The sequence below is a fragment of the Chiloscyllium plagiosum genome, unplaced genomic scaffold (genome assembly GCF_037043375.1).
Source record: "Chiloscyllium plagiosum isolate Xiang-an unplaced genomic scaffold, Cpla_swu_hap1 HiC_scaffold_1, whole genome shotgun sequence".
NCBI lineage: Eukaryota > Metazoa > Chordata > Chondrichthyes > Orectolobiformes > Hemiscylliidae > Chiloscyllium > Chiloscyllium plagiosum.
Window position 1 is genome coordinate 4,580,820 of NW_028270139.1, and position 26,958 is coordinate 4,607,777.

At 42.1% G+C, this 26,958-nt stretch overlaps 1 protein-coding gene across 1 annotated transcript in view; it reads left to right on the forward strand.

The window, feature by feature from the left end:
* lrba (LPS-responsive vesicle trafficking, beach and anchor containing) overlaps positions 1–26,958 on the forward strand; it is an 897,133-nt gene that overhangs the window by 54,326 nt on the left and 815,849 nt on the right. The window contains exons 6-9 of the mRNA XM_043699616.2: positions 4,833–4,959; positions 6,472–6,591; positions 14,000–14,146; positions 26,598–26,795. Coding sequence (XP_043555551.2) covers positions 4,833–4,959; positions 6,472–6,591; positions 14,000–14,146; positions 26,598–26,795 — 592 coding nt within the window. The remainder of the gene's footprint in view (positions 1–4,832; positions 4,960–6,471; positions 6,592–13,999; positions 14,147–26,597; positions 26,796–26,958) is intronic.

The window sequence follows — 26,958 nt, forward strand, 5'->3', positions numbered from 1 at the left end:
TACATTAATGATTTGGATGAAGGAATTGAATGCCATGTATCCAAATTTGCAGATGACTGAGCTGGGTGGCAGTATGTGCTGTGAGGAGGATGCTAAGAGGTTGCTGAGTGAATTGGACAGACTGGCTGAGTGTGCAAATACTTGGCAAATGCAATATAATGTGGATAAATGTGAAGGTATCCATTTTGGTTGCAAAAACAAAGGCAGATTATTATTTGAGTGGTGGCGATTTAGAAAAAGTGGTGGGGGGGGGGGGGGCGGTGAAACAAGACCCGAGTGTCATAGTAGAACAATTGTTGAAGGTTGGCGTGCAATGAGGAAAGCTATTGGCATGCTGGCCTTCAGAGGGAGAGAATTTTGAGTTACCAGAGTAAAGGTGTCTTTTTGCAGTTTGCAGGGCCTTGGTGAGGCCACACCTTGAGTATTGTGTGCAGGTTTGGCCTCCTCGTCTGAAGAAGGACAATCTTGCTATTGAGGGAATTGAACAAAGGTTCACCAGACTGACTCCCGTGATGGCAGAACTGACATATGAGGAAAGACTGGAGTGACTGGGGCTTGTACTTGTTGGAATTTAGAAGAATTAGCGGGGCTCTCATAGAGACGCACACAATCCTGATGGGATTGGACAGGCTAAATGCAGGAGGAATGTTCCCGATATTGGCGCTGGGTGTCACAGTCTAAGTGTAAGGGGTAAGCTATTTAAGACTGAGATGAGGAAAATTTCTTCACTCAAAGTTGTGAACCTGTGGAATTCTCTCCCACAGGAAGCTGTTGGGGCAAGTTCATTAGATATTTTCGAGGGGGAGCTGGATGTGGCCCTTGTGGCTAAAGGGATCAAGGGATATGGAGAGAAAGGGGAAATTGGATGCTGAGATTGCATGATGAGCTATGATCATGTTGAATTGTGGTGTAGATGTGAAGGGTTGAATGGCATACTCCTGCACCTATTTTTCAGTACTTCTATGCCAGGTAGCAGGAGAATTGCAGGTTGAGAGTCTTGAAGTTGGAGCCCAGGTCAAACCCCTGACCTTTTTTGCCCGAAACGTCGATTTTTCCTGCTCCTCGGATGCTGCCTGAACTGCTGTGCTTTTCCAGCACCACTCTAATCCAGCCCAGGTCAATCAGCAGCTCCAAAGTAAAGAAGTTAGATTCAGACTTGCTGAAACTCAACAGTGAAGACCTTGCTTCTGGGTTTATGGTTGGAACCAGGATTTAGGACTTGAAGTACCCATCAGCTGGAGCCTCTGCCTGGAGAGAGAATGAGAGACCAGTAAGACAAAATACCATGTCGGTCTCTGTGCCAGTATGGGGTGTATTCTTGTCTGCACAATTTGACAATTGTTGCTTTAACTCTGTTGTGTCATGCTCTTTGTGGAACCTGGTATTCCATTCCCACTCTGTATACTTGATAGTTTATGCTGAAGTTGTCTCCTTTTAATTTTAGGAAGCACAAAATATGACTGAATTAAGGAGATATAGCAGTATATTCAAACTTGCTGTGGAAAACAAATTACACATTTGTATTTATACTGACAGACTTTTAGATATGATATAGAATCCCTACAGTGTGGAAACAGACCCTTCGGCCCCAGAAGTCCACACCAACACTCTGAAGAGTAACCCCCACCCTTGCACCCATTGCCCTATGTTTATCCCAGACTAATACACCTAACCTATACATCCCTGAACACAATGGGCAATTTTTAGCATGGCCAATTCACTTAACCTGCACACATTTTTTGGATTGAAACCGGAGCACCCAGAGGAAATCCATGTAGACAGGGGGAGAATGTGCAAACTCCACATAGACAGTCGCCTGAGGCAGGAATCTAAGCCAGGTCCCTGGTGCTGTGAGGAAACAGTGCTAACAACTGAGCCACTGTGCCGCCCCAGTCTAGTCCAGTGAAATTTAGTCCAGTCCAGTCAAGTTTAATCCAGTCAGATTGCAGAATGGATGTCAGTGAATTTGTTTAATAAATATGAAGTCTTGCTTATATTGGCATTAATCTGTAGAAATCATGACATCGAGGAGTCATGTTTCTACTTTTAACTTAGTACCTTATTGCAGTAGATTTAATGTTGTGTATTCAATAGCTGCAGGTGTTGGACTTTGTCATGGTGAAACAATACTAAATTAATAATACTGCCCTATTTTCTGCAGTTTTGGGGAAGGGTCACCAGACTCGAAACGTCAACTCTGATTTCTCTTCACAGATGCTGCCAGACCTGCTTGACTTTTCCAGCAACTTCTGTTTTTGTTTCCTATTTTCTCTTGATGACGTTCTATTTCCTTTGTTTCTATATTTTAGCAAGTTATTCTCACAGCAAAGATATTCCTCTTGTGTAAAGGAAGCTTTCCTAGGTTCTTTCCTCCTTGTATGACTAATTGAAATTGCAGGCCCATTGTCAGTGACTCCCCAGAATAGGAAGTGGTCTTTTCTTATTTATTCTGTCAGATCCTTTTGAAGTGTGTTGACATTCTTCATGACCTGAGAAATAGTTTATCTCAAGTCTGTTCTCATCTCTGACATTGATTATATTGTTTGCTCTCAAGTTTTCATGCCCTTTGATAATGGAGAGTTCAAACTATACAAAGACTTATATTTGAGGCCTAACTAATGTTTTGTAATGATGTGGAGGTACTGGTGTTAGATTGGGGCGAACAAAGTCAAAAAAATCACAACACTGGGTTTTCGTCCAACAGGTTTATTAGAAACTGCAGACGTTCGGAGCCTCTGCTCCTTCCTCTGGGGCTCTGAAAGCTTGCAGTTTCAAATAAACCTGTTGGACTATAACCTGGCATTGTGTGATTTTTGACTAATGTTTTGTATGAATTATCACTACTTTACTCTTGAATGTTTGTTTGCATGTCACTATTCATTGACAAGATAAAAACAATGACTGCAGATGCTGGAAACCAGATTCTGGATTAGTGGTGCTGGAAGAGTGCAGCAGTTCAGGCAGCATCCAAGGAGCTTTGAAATTGACGTTTCGGGCAAAAGCCCTTCATCGGGAATAAAGGCAGTGAGCCTGAAGTGTGGAGAGATAAGCTAGAGGAGGGTGGGGGTGGGAAGAAAGTAGCATAGAGTACAATGGGTGAGTGGGGGAGGGGATGAAGGTAATAGGTCAGGGAGGAGAGGGTGGAGTGGATAGGTGAAAAAGGAGATAGGCAGGTAGGACAAGTCATGGGGACAGTGCTGAGCTGGAAGTTTGGAACTAGGGTGAGGTGGGGGAAGGGAAAATGAGGAAACTGTTGAAGTCCACATTGATGCCCTGGGGTTGTTAGAGTCTTCATGGAATTGTTAGAGCCCTAATGAGTTTAGCCATATCCTTCGCTGTCTTTCCATTGTGTTATTCAGTACTTTTTCTGCAAAAGTACTTTTACATGTGCTTAACCAACATTGCATTTATACTCTTCACTTGCCTGCCTGCACTCTGTTAAACTATCTATATCTGACGGAAGTCTTTTATGGTCTTTGTTGCTGTTGGTTAAATTTCACAAAAACACTGTTGCTAATTACATTTAAAGAGGAGATTTTGCGTGCAAACCCTGAATTTTAAAATTGAAAAATGCTGGAAGCAGTTAACAGATAAAGCCACAGAGAAAGGAGTTAGTGTATTAGGTCATTTATTTTAATGAATGACCTGACTTGCTGAGTATTCTCAGCAAGAAAAATGGAATTTGCTGGCAGGATCTGTGGGGTGAAAGCAGAGTTCATGTTTTGAATCCAGAAACTCTTCATCCGAATGTTTTCAGCTGGGAAAAGTCGGTACTTCTGCTGAAAGTGAAGTTTTGGAGTTTGGACGGAAAGGAGAGATGCAAGGGAAGGGATGGAGATGGAGCCGAGATAAACAAAAATATTTGAAAATGGTAGGTAAAGGAGGCGATTATGGATAGGGGAGTCGGGACAGAAGAAAAGTTGAATAAGTGATATTAGGAGCTAAGAGTTCGAGAGAGTGGATGAGCTATACTGAAAACAAAGCATATAATGTGCTAACAAGCCTAGGAGTCGAAGAGAAAGCAACCTGTCATGACAGGGCTGGGCGCAGGGTAGGTAAAAAAACATGAAAGGATGAAAACAGACTCTAAAGTTATGGAACTCTGTGTTGAGTCCTAGAAGCTGCAGGGTCCCAAGTGGAAAATGAGATGTTCTTCAAATTTATGCTTAGGCTTGCTGGAGCACTTTAGCAGGCCTGTGACAGAAGTGTTGGAGTGGGAACACAGTGAGTTGAAGTGGCAGGCAACTAGAAACTTGGAGTAATTTTTCCGGGCAGAACATAGGTGTTCTACAAAATGGTCACCCAGTTTTCTCCATATTCTTAGCATTTGTTTTTATTTCACTGTTCTGACATTCACAGTATTTTACTGTCATTTTAATTTAAGTTTTAATTTTTACTTAAGCAGAACAGGGTATTCTAATTAGTTTGGTTTAATTTCACTGTTTTTCTTGATCCTACCTGTATAAGAATGCATCCTTAGCTGATGAGGCAACTTCCACAGTTAATGTCTTAAGCATAGATTTGCTCTCCTTCCTAAGACATGCATAGATTTTGCTTTATTACTGAGGGGAACGAGAATGCTTATTTATTCACTATTTAATTTTGAACAGAGAACTTCACTCAAAAGAATTGCTTCTTTGTTTTACTGTCTTTGACACACTGTCCAAATCCTTTCAGTACAGCCCTATTCCCACACTCCAATGTGCTTTGAAAAGCTATATTTGACTAGTCATGAGCTGTGTTGCAGGGAATCTATGAATTGAGGTCGAGTTGATGATGAATTGATTTTTAAAGTTAAAAGTGTTGATTATAACACTTGTTCTTTTCACTAGCTTTCGTACTAACAAAGGACTTGGATATTCTGCTCATTTTGTTGGTGGTTGTTTGATTGTGACATCAATAAAATCAAAAGGAAAAGGATTCCAGCACTGTGTAAAGTATGACTTCAAGCCCCAGAAGGCAAGTATTCATCACCTCATATACTTACTATGATTGCAGAATTTCATCTTTCAAGAAATTAAATTACTTCCTAAACACATTTGTATACAAAAAACTAAGCTGAAATCATTGCAAAATCCATAATTTGTTTCCCTCAACTAACATAATGCTGAATTTTGAACTGTCTATGCCACTTAATTAAAGCATTTGTTTCAAATGGGAAATACTTCCAGGTTTGCTTATGGAATAGGATCTCTGCCTAATGTGTTGCTTAACCATACAGTTCATGTCGGTCTTAATTAACTACTTGTCAGGATACTAGAATTTGCCTTGGTTAGGGAAGAACCTTAGTTTACTGCATGTTTTGGAGGTTCCAGTGTTGGACTGGGACTACCTTATTTGGAAGCAAGTGTTTCCAAATAAACCTGTTGGACTATAACCTGATGTGTGATTTTTAACTTTACTGCACTTACTAGTTTTGTGCTACTTAAACAGTGTAAATGTGTGGATGTCTGAAGTGGATGATGTTTGCGTTCAGCTGTGATGCAGTGGTTACTAGGTTGTCAACTTTAGTTGCTATGATTCATCTGAATACAGCCACTGAGTGACTATTGTTTGCAACTGTGCGTCAGTATTGTCTTTTGGCTTCAAGCAAGAAAAAAATGGAAAGATGAGGAGGTGCAAGGGTTATCAAGGTGGGTAGGATGTTGGAAGAAAATTTGAGTGGTGAAGGCATTGCTGTCCATATATTTAGTTAAAGGGAGGAAAGAAGGAAATCAAAGAAGCTGGAATCTAAGAAATGTAGACTTAAAATAATGTGGAAGGAGGTGGTGGTGTTTGGGGGCACTTTTTGTAAAGTTATAGGAGACTGCAGAAAGAGAGACCAGGTGGGATGTGCTGTGATGTCATGGAGTACTTTAAATAAGATGTGAATTTTAAATTTGAAGCACAGATCAATTTAGAGTTAATGTAGGCCAACAAAATTAGGGGAGCTGAGTAGGAAAGATTTAGGGGATGAGATATGAGGATTAGTCTTTTAACGTTTATGAAGAATGGGGAACTACTTTGTACTCACTGTTCATTTGACAGCACTGTTGTCTGTGAGATTGTAATGAACTTGCGATACCAACACTTGAAGTATAATGTCTGCACCTTGAACATCACTCTGAAATTTGTAATTGTGTCTTTTTTTAAAAAAAAGCAACCTGAGTTATTGTATATTGGTCACTTCTATTTCAGCCAGTTTTTTCCCGTATGAGTGCAAAACATGGTTCACTGCAAATATTAGAAATCTTAAGAGTTACTTTCTTGAATAGCTATGTTTGAGGAACCCTGTAGCATTTGCAAATAGCAAGTAATAGTAATTGGTTGGGAAGCTTAATGAATTAAATCAAAGCTACAATACAATAAATATTTATTTTATATGTTGTGCAGTAATATGAGGAAATGTGCATCTGTTTACTGTGCCAGTTATTTAATGAAAGTGAATTGTTTAAAATATAACAAAAATAAGTTGTAAATTCTTTATTATAGTGGTATATGGTGACAATAGTGCATATTTACAATCGATGGAAAAACAGTGAGATCCGGTGTTATGTGAATGGTGAATTGGCATCCTTTGGAGAGATTACATGGCTTGTGAATACTAGTGATGTAAGTAACATTATAAAACTGCAACTTGAAAACCTTTATTGACTATTTAGAGTCAGTTCATAAATGATTTTTGTTCAAATGTAAATTCTTTGTAACCATGTTTACCTGAATTCTTTCTTCAATTCTACTTATTCCTGATGACATTTATAATGCCACAACTGAAATCACAGTTGGAAAACTTTTAATGGTTTAAAAACCCGTTAAATTCATGTTTCCCACTTTTGAAAGTTAATTCATTTTGAACTCCTCCTTCGCTGAGTCAATAGATCCTAGTCCATTTTCTTGTTATATCTTTTGATTCATTAAAATAAAATGACAGACCAATTCTTTAAGTGCAAATGTCTCTTGAAATTGAAATGTAAGCTTAGGTCTCCTATTCAAAACGCTGGTTTTCTATTTATTGGCCTTATTTCTTTTGCAATGTGGGAATATACTGATAATGAAAATTTAGATATTAAATTAAATATTAGGCCTACGGGAGTATTTTGAGGCAATTTTGGAATTTATTCTTAATTATTTTCAAGTAACGTTATTATAAGATGAGCTTTTTACTCTTTGACCTTTTTTAAAAATATGCAATAGCTAGAGCCTGAGAATTTCCAAAAGTGTAGACAATATTTTTAAACAAAAGTAAAGATTTTAATATTTCAACTTGACTTGAAGACTAACATATTTTAAATAGTAAATTGCCTAATCTTTTCTGCTAGCTTAAAGATTGTGCACAGTTGAGCTGTGTGAATCTAATAAACGTGAAATATCTGAAATTGAAATAAATCATCTAATTCATGAAAATTGCAAAAGGGTTTTAATATCCAAGTTGTTTTTGAATATCTGATACACATTCGTTGCTTCTTTGCTGAAAATATACCTTCACTACTTTTGAGTGAAACATTATTTGGGTTATCATGGTGTATGCTGAGTGCAGAGTAGTTGTTGAAATCCTCATCATTCAAGATTACAGGTCAAATAACTGAAAATCATGCCTCTGCCATTGCTCCCTCATTGGATTAGTTTGAAGAATGTTTCTGAATCTGGGCGCTCAGTATAAGGATGCAGGGTAGGTCATTTAGGACTGAAACAGGGAGAAATTTCTTTGTCCAGAGAGTGGTGAACCTTCTGAATTCTCTACTAAAGAAAGTGGTTGGGCCAAAACATTGAATGTTTTCAAGAAAGAGTTAGATATAGTTCTTATGGCTAAATTGATCAAAATGTACAGGGAGAAAGTGGAAACACAGTACAGAGCTAGATGGTCAGCCATGATCATATTGAATGGTAGAGCAGGCTCAAAGGACTGAATGCTTTATTCCTACTTTCTATGTTTCTGTGGAATTCTCTGACCTAGATAATTGCATTCTCCTTATATATGGCACAATTTAGGTCCATAAGACATTAGGAGCAGAAATTAGGCCATTCAGCCCATTGAGTCGGTTTTGCCATTCAATCGTGGCTGATAAATTTCTCAACAGCTTTCTTCTTATAACCCTTGATTCTCTCAATACTCCAAGAACCTATCTATCTCAATATTAAATGTACTCAATGACCTGGCCTCCCCAGCCTTCTGTGGCAATGAATTCCATAGATTCACCACTCTATCTGGCTGAAGACATTTCTCCTTATCTCCGTACTAAAAAGTCTTCTCCTCTCTTACTTTAAGGCTATTCCCTTGAGTCAGAGGGTCTCCTTCCATTGGAAACATCTTCCCAACATCTACTCTGTCCAGGCCATTCGGTATTTCTATGTTATATTTAGATCTCCCCTCATCCTTCTAAATTCCGAGAATAAACCCAAAGTCCTCAAATGTTCCTTGTATGTCAAGCTTTTCATTCCTGGGAGTATTCTCATGAACCTCCTCTGAACATTCTCTAGGGCCAGCACATCCGTCCTGAGATATGGGGCCCAAAACTGCGCACAATACTCTAAATGTGGCGTGACCAGAGTCTTGTATAGCCTCAGACGTACATCCCTGCTTTTATATTCAAGTCCTCTCAAAGTAACTGCCAACATTGCATTTGCCTTTCAAACGACTCACTCACCCTGCAAGTTTACCTTGAGAGAATTCTGGATTAGAACTCCCAAGTATCTTTGTAATTTAGACTTCTGAATTTTCTCCCCATTAGAAAATAGTCCATGCCTCTATTTTTCTTCCCAAAGTGCATGACCTCTCACTTTCCCACATTATACTCCATCTACTACATCTTTGCCCACTCTCCTAATCTGTCTAAATCCTTCTGTACCCATCTCGCCTCCTCAACGCTACTTGTCCCTCTACCTATCTTTGTACCATTTGCAAACTTAGCCAGAATGCCATCAGTTTCTTCTTCTGGATTGTTAATGTATAAAGTGAAAATTTTTGGTCCCAACATTGAGCCTTGCAGAACATCACTTGGCACCAAGGACCCTCTTGTATCCACTCTCTGCTTTCTGCCAGACAGCCAAGCTTCTATCCATGTTAGCACCTTGCTTCTGACACCATGAGCCCTTATCTTACTCAGTAGCATCCTGTTGGCACCTTGTCAAAGACCTTCTTGAAGTCCAGATGGATAACCTCCATTGGCTCTCCTTAATGTAATCTGCTTGTTACTTCCTCAAAGATTTCTAGCAGGTTTGTCAGGCATGACCTCCCCTTGATGAAATTATGCTGACTTGGCACTATTTTACCATACACTTCCAAGTATTCTGAAAACTTATCATTCACAATGGATTTCAGGATCTTTCCCCATGGCTGAGGTTAGGCAAATTGGTCTATAATATTCTGCCTTTGGCCTTACTCCCTTTTTTAAACAGGGGTGTCACATTAGTGGCTTTCCAATCTTCTGGGACCCACTCTGACTCCAGTGATTCTTGAAAGATCACTACTAATGCCTCCGCTATCTCTTCAGTTATCTCCCTTAGAACTCTTAGGTCCTAAAAACCAGAAAGTATTCTTTGTTATACTAAGGAAGATTATCTCTCTAACTTTAAGAGTAAACCACTTGTACAAATGATTGTATGCTTAGAAAAAAGCCTGTCCTTGTTCAGGCCTAAAGGAAAGAAAGCCTCAGCAATTAAAAACAATTGCACGCTCCACTCTTTTTTTGCCACATTTACAAAAAATATATATGAAAAGGCTAAAGTGTGCACTTTTATGATGCATAAATTAGATCACATACAATTAGAGTATGTCTGTTACTCAACATATAATCAGACAAAGCAGGCCTGCCAACAGTGAGTGTGACATAGAAGAATAAATAGGTAAACAGATTATGGAAAGATGTAGAGGCAACAGGGTGGTGGTGATGGGAGATTTTAATTTTCCTGACATTGATTGGGATACAGTTAGTGTCAGAGGTCTGGATGGGGCAGAATTTGTAAGAATAGTCTGATGAGGGAAGGGGCCATATTGAATCTGGTGTTGGGAATGAGACAGGCCAGGTGGTAGAAGTTGCGGTGGGGGATTTCTTTGGAACAGTGACCACAATTCTAAGTTTTAGAAAACTCATAGACAAAGATGAGTGGGTCCTTAGGGAAGAGTACTAAACTGGGTCAAGGCCAATTCTATCAAAATTAGGCAGGAGCTAGGAAATGTGGATTGGACACAGCTAATTGAAGCAAAGTCCACATTTGATATGTGGGAGGCTTTCAAAGATAGTGCAGGTTAGGCATGTTCTATTGAAAGCAAAAGATAGGAAAGGCAAGATTTGTGAACCGTGGGTGACAGGAGAAATCGTGAGACTAACCAAGAGGAAAAAGGAAGTGTACACGAGGTCTAGGCGGTTAAGAATAGAACGGGCCAGAGGAATATCGGAAGAGTAAGACCAGTCTTAAATAAGGAATCAAGCGGGCTAAAAGGGGTCATGAAATAGTTTTAGCGAGCAGAATTAAGGAGAATCCCAAAGCATTTTATTCTTATATAAGAAGCAAGCGAGTAACTAGAAAAAGGATTGGTCCGCTAAAGGATAACTAAGGAAAGCTGTGTGTCGAACCTGAGAGAATGGGTATGATTCTGAATGATTACCTTGCATCAGTGTTGGTTGAAGAGAGGGACATGATGAATGTTGAGATTAGAGATGGAAGTTTGATTTCTCTGGATCACGTTGACATAAGGAGGGAGGATGTGTTGGGTCGGCTAAAGGATATTAAGGTGGACAAATCCCCAGGACTGGATGGGATCAATCCCAGGTTGCTGAGGGAATCGAGAGAGAAAATAGCTGGGGCCCTGACAGATATCTTTGTGGCATCCTTAAATACAGGTGAGGTACCGGAGTACTGGAAAGTTGCTCATGTCCCCCTGTACAAGAAGAGTCGTAGGGATATTCCGGGTAACTACAGATCAATGAACCTGATGTCAGTGGTGGGAAAGTTGCTGGAGGAGGTACTGAGGGATAGGATCTATTTATATTTAGAAAAGAATGGACAACATGGTTTTGTGCGGGGGAGATCATGTCTTACTAACTTAGTAGAGTTCTTTGAGCAAGTGACCAAGTTGATAGATGAAGGAAGGGCTGTAGATGTTATTAACATGGACTTTAGTAAGGCATTTGATAAGGTTCCCCATGGTAAACTAATATAGAAAGTGAAGTTACGTGGTGAGCAGGGTTTTCTAGCTAGGTAGATAAAGAACTGGTTGAGCAACAGGAGACAGAGGGAGTTGAAGGGAGTTTCTCGAAATTGAGAAAGGTGACCAGTGGTGTTCCATAGGGATTGGTGGTGGGGCCGCTGTTGTTTGTGATATACATAAATGATCTGGAAGAGGGCACTGTTGGAATGATCAGCAAGTTTGCAGGTGACACAAAGATTGGTGGAGTAGCAGAAAGCTGTCAGAATACAGGAGAATATAGATAGACTGTAGAGTTGGGCGGAGAAGTGGCAGATGGAGTTCAATCCAGGCAAATGTGAGGTGATGCATTTTGGGAAGTCTAATTCTAGAGCGAATTACACAGTAAATGGAAGAGTTTTGGGAAAAGTTGATGGGCCAAGAGATCTGGGAGTTCTGGTCCATTGTACCCTGAAGGTTGCTGCACAGGTGGATGGAGTAGTCAAGAAGGCATATGGTATGCTTGCCTTCATCAGACAGAGAATTGAGTATAAGAACTGGCAGGTTGTGTTAAAATTGTACATGGCATTGGTTCGGCCGCATTTAAAATACTGTGTACACTTCTGGTTGCCACATTAGCAAAAGGGTGTGGATGCTTTGGACAGGGTGCAGAGAACATTTAGGAGTATGTTACCTGGTATGGAAGGTGCCTAGATATGAAGAGGTTGAGTAGGTTAGGTTTGTTTTCATTAGAAAAAAGGAGATTGGGGGGGACCTGATGGAGGGCTACAAAATCATGAAGGGTATAGATAGGGTGGATAGAGATAAGCTTTTTCTCAGGGTGAAGAATTCAATAACGAGAGGTCACACTTTCAAGGTGAGAGATGAAAAGTTTAAGGGGAATACATGCGACAAGTACTTTACACAGAGGGTGGTAGGTGCCTGGAATGCATTGCCAGCAGAGGAGTTGAAGCAGGCACGGTAGATTCATTTAAGATTCATCTGGACAGATGCAGGAGTAGGTGGGGAGCAGAGGAATACAGATGCTTAGGAATTGGGCAACAGGTTTAGACATTGGATTTGGATCGGTTCAGGCTTGAAGGGCCTGCTCCTGTGTTGTAAATTTTCTTTGCTCTTTAATTACCCACATGTGGCTGGTGGATAATATGTTGGACAACAAAGTCCTTGCATGCATCTAATTCTTTAACATAAATTACTGCTTCTCAAACTTTTTTCCACTGGATCCCATTTTGAAGTTTAAATTGTTGTAACTTCTCGGTGAAATCTGAGGGCTGGATAGTGGGGTCCCTCTGTTTGTGTAGAGGGTGGCTTAGAGCTCCATGGCAGCCATTGCTGTATTGTAGCTTGCAATGCCAAGTTTTCAGCTCATGATCCCTCTTGGATCTTGGCCCTCACTATAGAAGCCTTGTCTTAAATAATGATTAATACCATTAATTCTATTATCACTTGTTGAGCAGTTATTTCTCAGGTTAATTCAAGAATGATGTGTTTTCTCCCAGGCTATCCTATGGGTTAAAGTGAAGCAAACTTTTTTTAGTGAAACTATTCACAAAATTGCAACATATTATGCATGGAGCTCAGAGTTATTGCATGGACTCTGAGGTTTGATTCCTAAATAAATCCTAAACGAATAAAATATTTCCAAATAAAATTCACTAAAGAGGAGGAAAACAACAACAAACTGCCATTCCTAGATGTCACAATAGAGTGAACAGCCATTGGGAAATTTCAAACTGCGGTCTACAGAAAAACAACACATACTGACCAAATATTAAACTACAGAAGCAATCATCCCAGCACCCACAAATGAAACTGCATTAGAACATTATTTCAACGAGCCCCCACACACTGCAGTGCAGAGGAAAATCATCTATACACTGTATTCAAAAAGAACGGGTACCCAATGAACACAGTCCGCTGATTTCTCAGCAACAAATCCCAAAAAGCGAACAAAACGTCCAGAAACCCTAGCCACACTCCCCTGCATCAAAGACATCTCGGAAATGACTGCCTGACTACTCCGACCTCTTGCCATCATGGTCGCCCACAAACACTAAAACAGCAGCTAATGAACTTGAAGGAGCCTAAACAGACAATAAGCAAAACTAATGTTGTTTACAAAATACTTTGCAAGAACTGTGACAAACAGGCAGAAAACTAGCCAAAAGGATATATGAACATCAACTAGCCACAAAAAAGACATGACCAACTGTCACTAGTATCCTTGCATACAGATGAGGAAGGACACCACTTTGACTGGGACAACACACCCATCCTAGGACAAGCCAAACAGAGACACACATGAGAATTCCTAGAAGCAACGCATCCCAACCGGAACTCCATCAACAAAGACAATGACAATCCCATTTATCATCCCCTGAGAAAAAGAACAGGAAATGATGTCACCAACCCAAGGAACCCTAAAAGCACAAATAGAAAGTGGGCCATACCGCCAGTGCTTTATCCAGAGGCTCACTGATGATGTTACCTAGTATGGTGATGAAACATCTAAAAATGCACATTCCATTTTAGCAAGCAAACCTACATCCAGATATTTCCCAATTCATAGTAATTTTCATGGAGTGTAGTTATCCTTCACATATTAATCCTCCACTCTGATTACTTGTGTGCTGCTAATAGAAAAAATGCATGGGACTTCGGACCATTGCTGCTACATTATAGATGTAGATGAGAGAATGCTGTTGATATTAGAGAAGTATAGCAGGTTACATGAAATAATGTGGCTTATTACATACTAAAACATCTTTACAAATAACTCATTTTGTAAATTACTATCTTTAGAAATGAGAATTTGAATTAAGTTCAGAATGTACACATTAATAACTTTATAATTTCTTCTGTTTATATTTTTAGACATTTGATAAATGTTTCCTGGGATCTTCAGAAACAGCAGATGCAAACAGAGTATTCTGTGGGCAACTTGGAGCAGTTTATGTCTTTGCTGAAGCTCTAAATGCAGCACAGATATTTGCAATATATCAATTAGGTCCTGGATATAAGGTATTCTAATGTGAGAATTTAGTTTAAAGATAAATGAAATTTCATTTTTGAGATGAGCCACTAGTCAGACTGTCTGTTAATAGTGGTTACTTACTGTAGAATTCAATTCAATTGCAGCTCTGAATGATTTAGATTAACATCAAATTATAAGACTTGTTAAGATTAATGATATTTTTGGTGGCATTGCCCTGTCAAAGAATGTTTACAAAAAGCAGCTAGATTGTGTAACTTCTGGTACACCCATTTATTAGCCTGTAGTCAGACATTACTTGTTACACTACTGTAGCGGCTGCTCAATTTTTAGAACTTTTTAAATTAAAAATAATAGTGTCATGGAATCTGTGATATACCATTTCATGTACACCATGCCTGCTTGGAATTTGATTGTTTGGTAATGCAAATCTATAATTGGACCCATTTTGTATCTTACTACTATCGAGTCGGTACAAAAGCAGTGATGCTAAAATCAAAGTATGGAAATGGAAACCAATGAAAAATTAGAAATTCACTCTATTATGTATATTTCAGCTCAGTAATGCATGATTGGCACTTTTGAAATCTCAATCTAGTCCTAACTAGAGAAGACAGCATTTAATTTTGTAAAAAGACAAATTGAGTAGAAGATTTGAGTACATAGAACATCAAACAAAGAACAATACAGCATAGAACAGGCCCTTCGGCCCTCAATGTTGCAGTGACTTGTGAACTATTCTCATTTCATCCCCCTACACTATCCAGTCATCATCCATGTGCTTTTCCAAGGATTGTTTAAATCTCCCTATTGTGGCTGTGTTGACTACATTGGCAGGTAGGGCATTCCATGCCCTTACCACACTCGAGTAAAGAACCTGCCACTGACATCTGTCTTAAATCGGTCACCCCTTAATTTGTAGTTCTGCCTCCTTGTACAAGCTGACGTCATCATCCTAGGAAAAAGACTTTCACTGTTGTTAAGACGGACCCGCGGGGTCTCGTCTTTGCGTGTTCTTTCGGAAGGAGAGACTCACACTGGCAACTATGGTTAGACGCAGACAGCAGTTTATTCACAGAATCTTAACTGGTACAACGAATCTACAAGCATGCATTCGTTGGAGAAGGCGTTCTCCCTTCCCGTTCAAACTTGACACAATTATACTTCGCGCTGCCTGGAGTCCCCGGTCAGTTCGCCTTCCCCATTGGTCCATTCATCTGCGCGCGCTGGGGATCCGTCCTCCTATTGGCCGCATCGAAGTGCCTGTCCAGTTCCTGCTGTGCTTGACAATGGCTCAGCCATCCCCGGGAGCGGTTCCGATCCCGTATTCAATAGTTCATTGTTTCAAGGAATTACTATGCGCCTGACTGGCTAGCCATTTTCAATAGTTTCAGTTTAACTAAATTGTCAATTACACTTATCAACTTTAGACTTAAATAGAGCCATTCACACTCAATAGTTACAGGTTCTGATAAAGCAATTCACACTTGTCTAACAGTTACAGATTCCGATCGGTTTCTTTATTAATCCTGAGTTTCGATGGGGCAATTGATACTGGCTGGTATTTACAGGCTCCAAGATTTAATTAACATTATGCATATCCCTTACAAGCTCCAGCAGTCATGCAGTCGCCTGCAGCAGCTCGCTTGGCTGTTGTTAACTATTTCAGGGCTGGAAGTGTCACCCTCCCTAGCCCTACATTAAACACCCCAGTGAAATCTCCCCAACACTGTCTACCCTGTCTAATCCTCTGATCATCTTGTCAATTAGCAGTTTGGGTTTCTTTCTTTCTCCCTCTCTCCCCCTCACTGACCTCACCATGTGATTCCTTTGTCTGTTCCTCTCCCTTTTAAAAGGGTTGTTTTACCTTTTTTTTCCTCCAAAGTTCCAAAACAATGCAACAGGATGTAAAACAGTAATTGCTGCTCCTGGAATTTGAGGAAATCGCCTCCAACACCTAAAATACCTCAAAAAAAAGGAACAACCTGTTGGAATCAGAAATTTTTCCCGTCCTCCATCTTGGATTGCCCAGAATCCTTTTTCTTCAAAAGCCTCAATCACATTAGGTCTTCCAGCACCTCACCTGTGGCTATCAGTGATGCAAATATCTCAGCAAGGAGCCCAACAACTAGCTTGCCACAAAATTCTAGGGTATACCTGATCAGGTCCTGGGGATTTATCCACCTTTATCTGTTTTAAGTCACAAATTCTATAACACTGGGGTTCACTTAAGACACTTAACTGAGACATTCCTATCATATTGCTATTTGCAGCAATCTGATACTATTTTATGCACTTCCTTTTTATTCATTTGTGGGATGTGGGCGTCACTGGATGGGCCAGCATTTTATTGCCCGTCCCTAGTTGCCCTCGAGAACGTGGTGGTGAGCAGCAGTCCACATGCTGTGGGTTGACTCACAATGCCATTAGGGAGAGAATTCCAGGATTTGACGCAGTGACAATGAAGGAACTGCAATATATTTCCAAGTCAGGATGCTGAGTGGCTTGGAGGGGAACTTGAAGGTGGTGTATCCCCTTGTATCTGCTGCCCTTGACTATCCAGATGGAAGTGGTCATTGGTTTGGAAGGTGCTAGCTAAGGAGTTTTGGTGAATTTCTGCAGTACATCTTATAGATAGTACACACTGCTGCGACTGAGCATCGGTGGAGGAGAGAGTGGATGCTTGTGGATGTTGTGCCAATCAAGCGGGCTGTTTTGTCCTTTATGGTGTCAAGCTTTAGTTTTGTTGGGGCTGCACTTAGCCAAGCAAGTGAGGAGCATTCGATTACACTCCTGACTTGTGCCTTGTAGATGGTGGACAGGCTTTGAGTAGTCAGCATGTAGCAAAGAAGTTATACTAATAAAATCACCTGTTCTTTAGATTGATTTAAAATCTCGTCCAAAGTATGATTCCTCTGATGCTCCCCTCTGTACCATTCTTTTCCATGCATAGCTGCGAACTTGAATTAAATGTTTCCTTAATTTTGCGAATGTAAGTGTACATAACACAAGCTGTTCAATGAAGTTAAACCAGAGCCCAATAAAATTCCACTTCTTTACTCAACCTATCTCCCACAACACTTTCCACTACCACTTTGCAAGGGACAATTCTACACTGAATATTTAAATGGGCATGATTTGGAGGTTCCGGTGTTGGACTGGAGTGTACAAAGTTAAAAATCACAAAACACCAGGTTATAGTCCAAGTTTATTGGAAGCACACTAGCTTTCGGAGAGTCGCTCCTTCATCAGGTGATAGTGGAGGGCTATAAATTCTGTGTTAGGATTGAGCCCTCCACTGTCACCTGATGAAGGAGTGACGCTCCCAAAGCTAGTGCGCTTTCAATTAAACTTGTTGGACTGTAACCTGGTGTTGTGATTTTTAACTATTTAAATGGGAGATTGAACAATTAAGCTATCTAGGCCATTGGTCTAAGCTTGTTTTCGCTGGAGTTTAGAATAATGAGAGGTGATTTCCTGAGTGGTCTGAACAAGGTAGTCATGGAAAGAATGTTTTCTTTTGTGGATGAACCAAAACCCGGGGACACGTGTTTAAAATTAACGACACCCTTTTAGGAAAGAGATGAGAGGAGTTTATTTTCTTTCTTGTTTGTGCAACTTCGGATATCTCTGTTCTTCAAAGGCAGTGAAGGTAGGGTCATTTATTGTTTTAAAGGCAGTGGAAGGTAGACTTTTGATAGGCAAGAGAATCCGAGGTTATTGCAGATTGGAATGTGAAAGAGACTAGGATCAGCCATGATCTTGTTGAATGATGTGCAGGATAGGGGACTCTGCGACCCCCCATCAGGCACTCTGCTTCCCCTCCCAAGAACAAAGACACGGAGGAGTTCGTCCAAAACTATTTATTCAATTCTGCAGAACCGGGTGTTACCTCAATGGCTTCCCACGAGGTACACACACAGATTGTAATCCCCGCACGTTATATACATGTAGGAGTGGGCGGGGCCTTCTACTGTCTCAGCCAATGAGTGTTAAAGTTCCCCACTGTCCTCCTGATGGATGAGATTATTTGGTTATTCACCCAGCCAATCAGTGTTCGAGTTCCCCGCTTCTGCCTTCTATGGATGATGACGTACAGCCATGGTTGTGGGCGGTCCCTCATCCATGAGGAAAGCTGTTTCCATTGTTCCATTCATGAAAATCTGGGGGAGTGTCTGCTCGTGCTTACTACAAGGTAGAGAAGACTAAAATGGTGGCTTTGTACTTACTATGTGCTTACTACAGCAGTTAATGATTTAAAAATTACACCACCCCCTACAAATCCCCCGTGTCTTTTCTTACGGTTTGTAATTTTTAAACTGGGAGTTTCTTCTCCAGGGCGTCCAATAGCTCCCGAGCTTGTTTATCAAGCTGCCCGTCTCTAATGCTACCCCCGCCCAAGAGGGATTCAGACTGTTCTATCTCGAGGTTCATCCTTTCAACCTGCCCATAGGGAACATCCCTCTTAGTAAGGGCGGTTTTGATCAGTCGCTGAGTTAACCCCCTGGCGCAGGGAATGATGCAACACCCGAGGGCAGTTAGTACCCCTGCCACCACTATACATGAGACGAGAAAGGAAACGACCACCCCCTTCCATTTACTGAACCAAGCTTCCAACCAACCCGTGAGGCCAGAATCGATGCCCGAGTTTTCGGCGAGTTCATCCGCCAATGTGGTGAGCCGATCCAGGGCGCGGGTGATGGACCCATCAGGGGCTGTGTTGTTGGGGATGAAAGTGCAGCACTGAGTGCCTATCATGACACAAACACCCCCCTTCTCTGCTAACATCATGTCCAGGGCCAACCTATTTTCCCACGCCATTCTGCTAGTGGCGTCTAGTTGTTCTGCTATTCCCTTCACTGCATCCCGAGTATAATTAATGAACCTCTGCTGATTGTAGTAAATATAATTAATCCAATCCACGTTCTTATTGATGGTAACCCACCAGAACAGTGACGACTCAAAACCCGCCGCTATCTGGTTCCTAGCCTTGTATTCATCAGGAACACCCCTGGGGACCCCTATGACATCTAAATATATGTTATCATCGAAAGAGGTCTCCAAAGCCCTCTTAGTTCTTCTACTGGAACGGGGTTGCTCTTGTTTTTCGAATGCCAGGGTGAATGGGATGGCCAATTGAACGATTGCACAAGTGCCCGCCCATTTTTGGGGCAGGGTCGGTCGCAGAATCCTCCCACCACAGTACCACCAGAGGTCTGCCCTAGGCACATGAATGTGGGAGTAATTCCTGCCCCCGGTAGTTTCGTTGACCCGCCGAATTGATCCGCTGCACTTGTCAAATGTCCCCACATCATTGTCCCATTGCGGTCCCGTCCGAGAGACGCAGGCTTGGTGCGTACCCGTTACCCCTGTGAATGATGGCGGGCGGGGCGCCCCTTTAGACCTGATGGGAGGAAACTTCAAACTCAAGGGTCGACAAGTGGGGTCGTTCCAGGCCTCTCGGTCCTGGTACAGCCTTACCATGCAGTCCAAGGCTTGTGGATGTTTCTCCCATCCCAGCGGGAATGGGACCACCTGAGGGCTAGGACGGGCACCCGTGCACGCGTAGCAATCACTCTTTTTCATGCTCCTTACCGTATATTTGACCCATTCCATCCAGGCATTCGCCTCCCCGTATCCCGTTTCTATTTCAAAGGTCCTTTCCAAGTCTATCACCTCAATTATCCTAACCTTTTCCTGCTCATCGGGGGTGGATGAGGCCCCAGACTCAGCTTCAATGACCGTGATGGTTGTGCAGCACAGCTGCAACCCCTTCTGTCCTGCCTGGCCCCCAACCCTAATACCCAGGATCGTTCCATTAAGGCTCGTCCCGTTGTTCCCCAAGGTCTTTATGGTCAGATAGAGTGGATTGCACTGATTCTGCTCACAATTCCACCCAGGGGTGATGGGATCACGGACAATTGACACCATAGCCTGGACCCCGGGGGCCGGAGGCCTATTGATGCCTTCTTTGCCATGCAACTGTAATACTAACGTCTGACCCTGGAATCCCCTTTCTCTCTCTAGGTTACGCTTAGTCTGATTCAGTTCACTTTTAGTCGCACAGGGCACCAACCCACATAGGTCTAAACTAAGTGTCTGTGTTGGCTTGTTGGCGGGAACGGAGATGGAGAGCCACCGACGGTCCTCTGCCTGTTTTTTCCCAGAGGCCGAATTGGGTAACACGCACACTATGACCCAGCCGAAGGATAATGGCAAAGCAAGTTAACAATACGATTGACTGCATTTTGTTGCAACACTCGTGTCCGGCCGGAGGACACAGTCCTTTAAACTCGCCAAAGTCCAATTAGTCTATTCTCAGGGTCTCTGTTCCTTAGATGCCTCTGTCAGAGAGGTTTGTTCGTCCTCCGTCGGTTGTGGCACCGGTCCCTTGATCCGAGTATAATGTGTCCAGCCCTTTTCGGCCGTGCGGACAGCCGTTTCGGTAGTCAAAAGTACTAGGAAGGGACCGTCCCAAGTTGGTTCGAGGGTACGTTGCTTCCAGCTTTTAATCAGGACCCACTGACCCGGCTTGATGGTGTGCACCGCGAACTCGAGGGGCGGCGTCTGTGCCAAAAGTCCCTGTTGGTGTAAACGAGATAGAGCAGACCCCAGAACCACCACATATTTTTGCACAAACATGTCCCGAGACTCGAATAAGGGAGGTTCTCCCTTCGGTCCATGGAACGGGAGGCCAAACAGCATTTCGTAAGGGGAGACGCCCAAATCCCGTCTTGGCTGGGTGCGAATTTGCAACAGGGCGAGGGGTAGGCATTTGGTAACTGTCTTCAGGCCCTGCCTCCCTTCCCAAGAGATGGGGTATTGGCGCACTCTGACGTCGGGGCTCTGGGGCTTTAATTTTACCTCCACAGGTCGAATTGCGAGCCCCCCCCGGTTCCCTTTGGCGACCCAAACCCTAGGGTCTATCTCTGTCAATCGGGACTCACTAAGGTATGACATGGTAATGGCTAATTCTTCCTCTTCTCCCACTTCTATTCGTAGTCCGAAATGGACTATTAAATCCCGTCCCAACAACCCATAGGGAAGGTGCGGGAGGTGAAGGAGTTCCACTTGGAGCTGCTCCTCCTCCAGCCGCAAGGGTTGTGGTTCAAATATTCTTGCACTGAAAACCCCACCCTTTACTCCTGAAATGTTTAATGTTTTAGCCTGGAAGCCAACCCCCCCTAGGATGGAGGGGGATTGAGGACCTGCCGGCGCCTGTGTCAACTAAGAAAGTAACATCTTGTCTAAATGGGCCCACCCGTAAATTTACCAGGGGTTCTTGGTAGGCCCGTGTTCCGATCCTCCCCTGACTTCCCTAATCCATTTGTTCGCGCTCCATTTCATACATCCCTTCTCGCTCCCTTTTAAAATCGGGACAATCCCTCTTGAAGTGTCCCAGTTTCCCGCAATAGTAACATCCGGCCGCCTGAGGCCGTTCGATTCCATAAGATCCTCCTCTCCCACTTCTGCCCCGTCTCGCTCCTCTCCCTCTCCAACTTTCCCTCGACCTTCCTCTTTCCATCCCATAACCTTCTTCCCCCATTCCGGTGGATTTACAAGCTTCCCGTACGGCTGCCACCATCATTTTTGTCTTCTGTTTCTCCCTTATTACATCCCTCTGAACGTACACCTTCTGTGCTTCCCGTAATAATTCTGCAACATCTTTTTCAGCCCAATCCTCCACTTTCTGTAATTTCTTCTGAATGTCAGGCCATGACTTAGTCACAAAGTGCACCTTAAGCATGCCCTTGCCTATTTCCCCATCGGGGTCTAAACCTGAATACTTTCGCATGGACTCCCGCAAACGGTCTAAAAACTCACTCGGGGATTCATACTTTTTCTGTCCAACTTCGAATGCTTTCGCTAAATTCCGCTGTTTAGGCACGCAGGTTTTGATTCCCCTGATTATAAGGTTTCTGAGGTCTGTCATATTAGCCCGTCCCCCCTCGTCATTATGATCCCACCGGGGGTCCTCTAAGGGGTACTTCTGCTCTCCACGCTGAGGGCCGTCCTGATGCTCCCTATCCCAAATGGCCATTGCACTATTCCGGATCATGACAATTTCATCGTAATTAAATAGTATTCTCATCATGGCCTGCAATTCGGCTCTTGTGTATATACTGGGCCCCAGAAATTGATCTAATTGTGTTCCCACACTGACGGGGTCGTCCAGTAGACGGGGTAGTTCATTACGGAGTTGTCGGATATCCCCAGAATTTAAAGGTTGTACTACGAATCCGGTCCGTTCGTTCCCAAACGGCACCTCTCGTAAAGGGTTCATCTGTTCAACATTGTTAACCCTCTCAACACCCAATCTCTCTTCTTGATCTCTCCGCATCTCAATTCGGGCTGATCTCCTAATGCCTGGGGTGGGCTCTTCTTCCCTTCCTGTGTCCCCCCCAGCAGGCTCTCCCTCACTGAGCATGACCTGCCGGGAACCGGGATTATCCGACGCAGGAGGGAGGGACGTCCTCACCGACGGTTTGCCCCCTTTTGCCCCGCCCCCGTATGTACAACCCGCGCACGGCCAGGCGTCCAGCGCGGGTTGTCCATACGGGGGCGGGGCAAAAGGGGGCAAACCGTCGGTGAGGACGTCCCAAGACTTCTGGGGCTTTCTCGGGTCTGTTTGGGGAATCAGAGGATAGAGACTCGTGGGGTCCCCGCAGTCACTCGCCAACCAGGCGGCGGCGTATTTGCTCTCTTCTGGGTCAAACGGTTGTTTTCTGTTAACATATATATTCAGGAGTTGACACACCCAGTCTTCATCAGACCCATACTCGGGCCAAACTACCGAGGGGGCGCGGATAGGTTCTTTGGTCCATATAAAACAACAATATTTTATCATAGTCTCTTTCTTTAAGTCCTTTGTCCTACTGCTTTCCGTCCATAAACTCAATTTCCGACCTAGTGGACTATCGGGGGGGTATTTCTTTTCCATTTACAGTCCTCCCTGACTTGTCCTTAGTGGACCTAGAAGTCTGATTTCCCATGATCTATCTTCGGTCCTGGTCTTAAACGCCTAAAGCATTTTCACAGATAACCGTCAAAACCACAATTTCCCATGGTCTATCTTCGGTCCTGGTCTTAAACGCTTAAAGCGTTCTCACAGATAACCGTCAAAACCACGCGGCCAACAAGGAAGAGCAAAAAGAAACACTCTCACCTTGATTCGTGCACGAAGTTGTCTGGCCTTTTTAAATGTGTGTACCTCCGCGTATAGTCACTAACCGGTCGTCCCAGCACTCGTCCGTGTGTTCCTTTTCCAGGATTCAAAATTATTTTAATGAGCCGGGTCACTCTCTTGGCCGACGGCTGACGGACCAAGCCGATCCAGTGAGCAGTATAAATATATACCAGACGCGTCTTTTTGTATCAGACTTGATCCACGAGCCGAAGAGAGCCCCGGCAATAATTATTGCATCCCGGAAGAGCCCCCAATTGTGCAGGATAGGGGACTCTGCGACCCCCCATCAGGCACTCTGCTTCCCCTCCCAAGAACAAAGACACGGAGGAGTTCGTCCAAAACTATTTATTCAATTCTGCAGAACCGGGTGTTACCTCAATGGCTTCCCACGAGGCACACACACAGATTGTAATCCCCGCACGTTATATACATGTAGGAGTGGGCGGGGCCTTCTACTGTCTCAGCCAATGAGTGTTAAAGTTACCCACTGTCCTCCTGATGGATGAGATTATTTGGTTATTCACCCAGCCAATCAGTGTTCGAGTTCCCCGCTTCTCCCTTATATGGATGATGACGTACAGCCGTGGTTGTGGGCGGTCCCTCAGCCACGAGGAAAGCTGTTTCCATTGTTCCATTCATGAAAATCTGGGGGAGTGTCTGCTCGTGCTTACTACAAGGTAGAGAAGACTAAAATGGTGGCTTTGTACTTACTATGTGCTTACTACAGCAGTTAATGATTTAAAAATTACACCACCCCCTACAATGATCAAGCAGGAGAGCCGAATGGCCTATTTCTACTCCTGCTTTGTGCATCCCTAGGTACCATATTAGTATTTACAGATAGGAGGAGGTGTATGCACTAAATTAAGATGTTTACATGTGCTGAACGGGTATGAAAATGGTGAATAAATATAAATGTAGATAAGTGTGACATGATATCTTTTGATGGGAGGAATATGGAGACCATCTATACTTCAAATCTTAAGCTGATTCTTACTTTTAAAGATAAGGAAATCTCGCAATACAGATTCACATCTTTATAGTAGCAACACAGATCACCAAGTTACCAAAAAAAATCAGAATTCCAAATCTACAGAAATTGCTATATGTTAAATTTGTAAATTCTTTGTTGGACTATGTTTAAACCACTGTGTAGAATTGTGATCACTATATCATCAAAATAATGTGGAAGAACCATAGGAAGGGCAAAAAAAAAGTTGAACCAGGACTTGGGGGATATAGTTACCAGAAAACTCTGAACAACCAGGTTCGCTTTCTTCAAGAGAAGAAAAACATCAAGTGTGTTATAATCCCAGATGAATATAATACTGTATAATTCGATCCTAGAACAAAGCATGGCTCATACATTTGATTTTTGCAGTTTGTTAATATGGTCATTGTCACTGAAACATATTCACAGGAGCTTCCAGATGTTCTTTAACAATAGAACATTGTTGATTACAGAAAATAAGCAACAAACTTAGCTCTGTTGAAGACGGTTAAAAACATCTTCATACATTGTGAAAACAAAGTTTAAACTTGTTTCCCAAAAAAGATCTGTTAAAGTCCTCGAGATATATCACTCCTACCTCAGCTTTTCAGATCTCTACTTAACTGACTTTCTCAGTTTTTGTTATTCTTTAAGTTTGGTGAGTTTTCTTTTGATTCCTTTATGAACTGGCATACCTCTGGCCCAAACTTTTGCAGTTCTGACAAATTGAAACTTTCTATCCAAATTCTCTTGGCTTGGATACTTCACAGATCCAACACCACTTCTCCTGAGGTGATTGGTTCCCTTGAAATAAACTGCAAAAGACTTTGTTTTCCATCTAGGAGAAAATAAAACTGTTCAGGTTTTTCTCCATGAAAACTGCAAGTCTTCTGTTTTGAAGTCAAAACTAAACTAATAAACCTACTTGTATAAACTTTTTATCCATTAAGACTGCAGAAGTTCTCCCAGGCATTCTGTTGCAGTTAGGTATTTTCTTGGAGTTGATATATTTAGGTTCCTGTTTGAAATTGATTTTCTGACCATGTAAAGTAAAAACCTTCACAGAATTGACCCACATCTATCTGCCTCTATTTTGAAATCATAATCCAAAGGTATCTGTATTATACACATTTATCATAGATGACCTGATAAGTCCTCAAAGTTTAAAAGTAATTGTTCAGGCTGTCAATGACAAATTATATTAATGTAGTGCCTTTTGTATTAATAACATTTCTTGAGCTATCACAGACTGGAGTGTTGCAAACAAAATTTGACATTAAACCACTTAGAATGATGTTAGGGTTGAAAGCCTGAGGCGTGGTCAAAGCAGTACATCGAAGAATGTCTCAAAGGAGGAAAACGGTTGCAAATGATTCAGATTTTGAGAGGGAATTCCCTAAAGATGGTTCCACTTGGGTGGAAATTCAAAACTAAGGATTATAATTGTATGTTGATAAATTGATAGAGATGTAGATGAAATTTCCTTGTATGCAGTCGTGATTGTAGAATTTGTACCATGATGAGCGATTGATGGAAATAGCACAGATGTGTGTGTTCAAGGCCATATTAAATCAGTACATGAGAGGTGAAGGAGTAGAAGGATACAATATTAGGATGAGATTAAACAAAGTGCGTGGAGAGTCATGTGGAGCATAAAGCAATACAGGCCTGGTTTAAATAGATTAATTCTCTGCTGTTAATTCTTTGTACTATTGTAGGATTGAGAAAACAGACCTGTGTATTATCTATGCGACTCTTTGCAACACCACTACCTCATCCCTGGAATCCTCATTGTGTTTTGTATGTTTTGATTGATACGCTAGTAGTGCTGTAGGCCAAATTTACGAGTTGACAAGCTGTTGCAAGATATTGCAGCATGAATCCTGAGTTGTAAATCTGTTCTCGGCAATGCTATTCAGTGTCAGGTGGAAATTTTGTTGTTCACCTAAAGTTCAGAAGGAAAATATTCTGGATGCTGTAAATCTGAAGTAATAGTGAAAACAAAAACAAAACTATGAACAGAGCGCTATCCAGCACTTTGTATTATCATTTTAGAAGTGATGCTGTTCTTAATTTTATGCAAATTAGTCTTTTGTAACAGTGCAGTACTGTATATGTAATTAATCCACAGTAATTGGATTTCACTCTCTGCCAGACGGGTCAGTAGATATGGCCCAGTTTCCAAATTTGAATGCTTAGTTAAACTATGGAGATAAGTTGATCTGTGTTAGTAAATAAACTTGGGCATAACTTCATGCAATGAGGTGTGTTTTTGAATTGCGATTTCTTTGCATTTTTGCAGGGTACGTTTAAATTCAAGGCAGAAAGTGACCTCTTACTTGCTGAGCACCACAAGTCACTGCTCTACGATGGCAAGTTGTCGAGTAGTATTGCATTCACTTACAACCCAAAGGCCACAGATGCTCAGCTCTGTCTAGAATCATCCCCAAAGGATAATCCATCTATTTTTGTACATTCTCCACATGCTCTAATGCTTCAGGTAAAATCAAATTTGTTTGACCTCTATAATACTGGTAAAGAATGTGATAAATATTTTTATGTTGAAAAATATTTAATTACCACATCAGAAAGATAAACAATGTTGAAGCGCTGGTCAGACAGCATCTGTGGAGAGAGCAACAGTTCGAAGATGACTCTTTCTT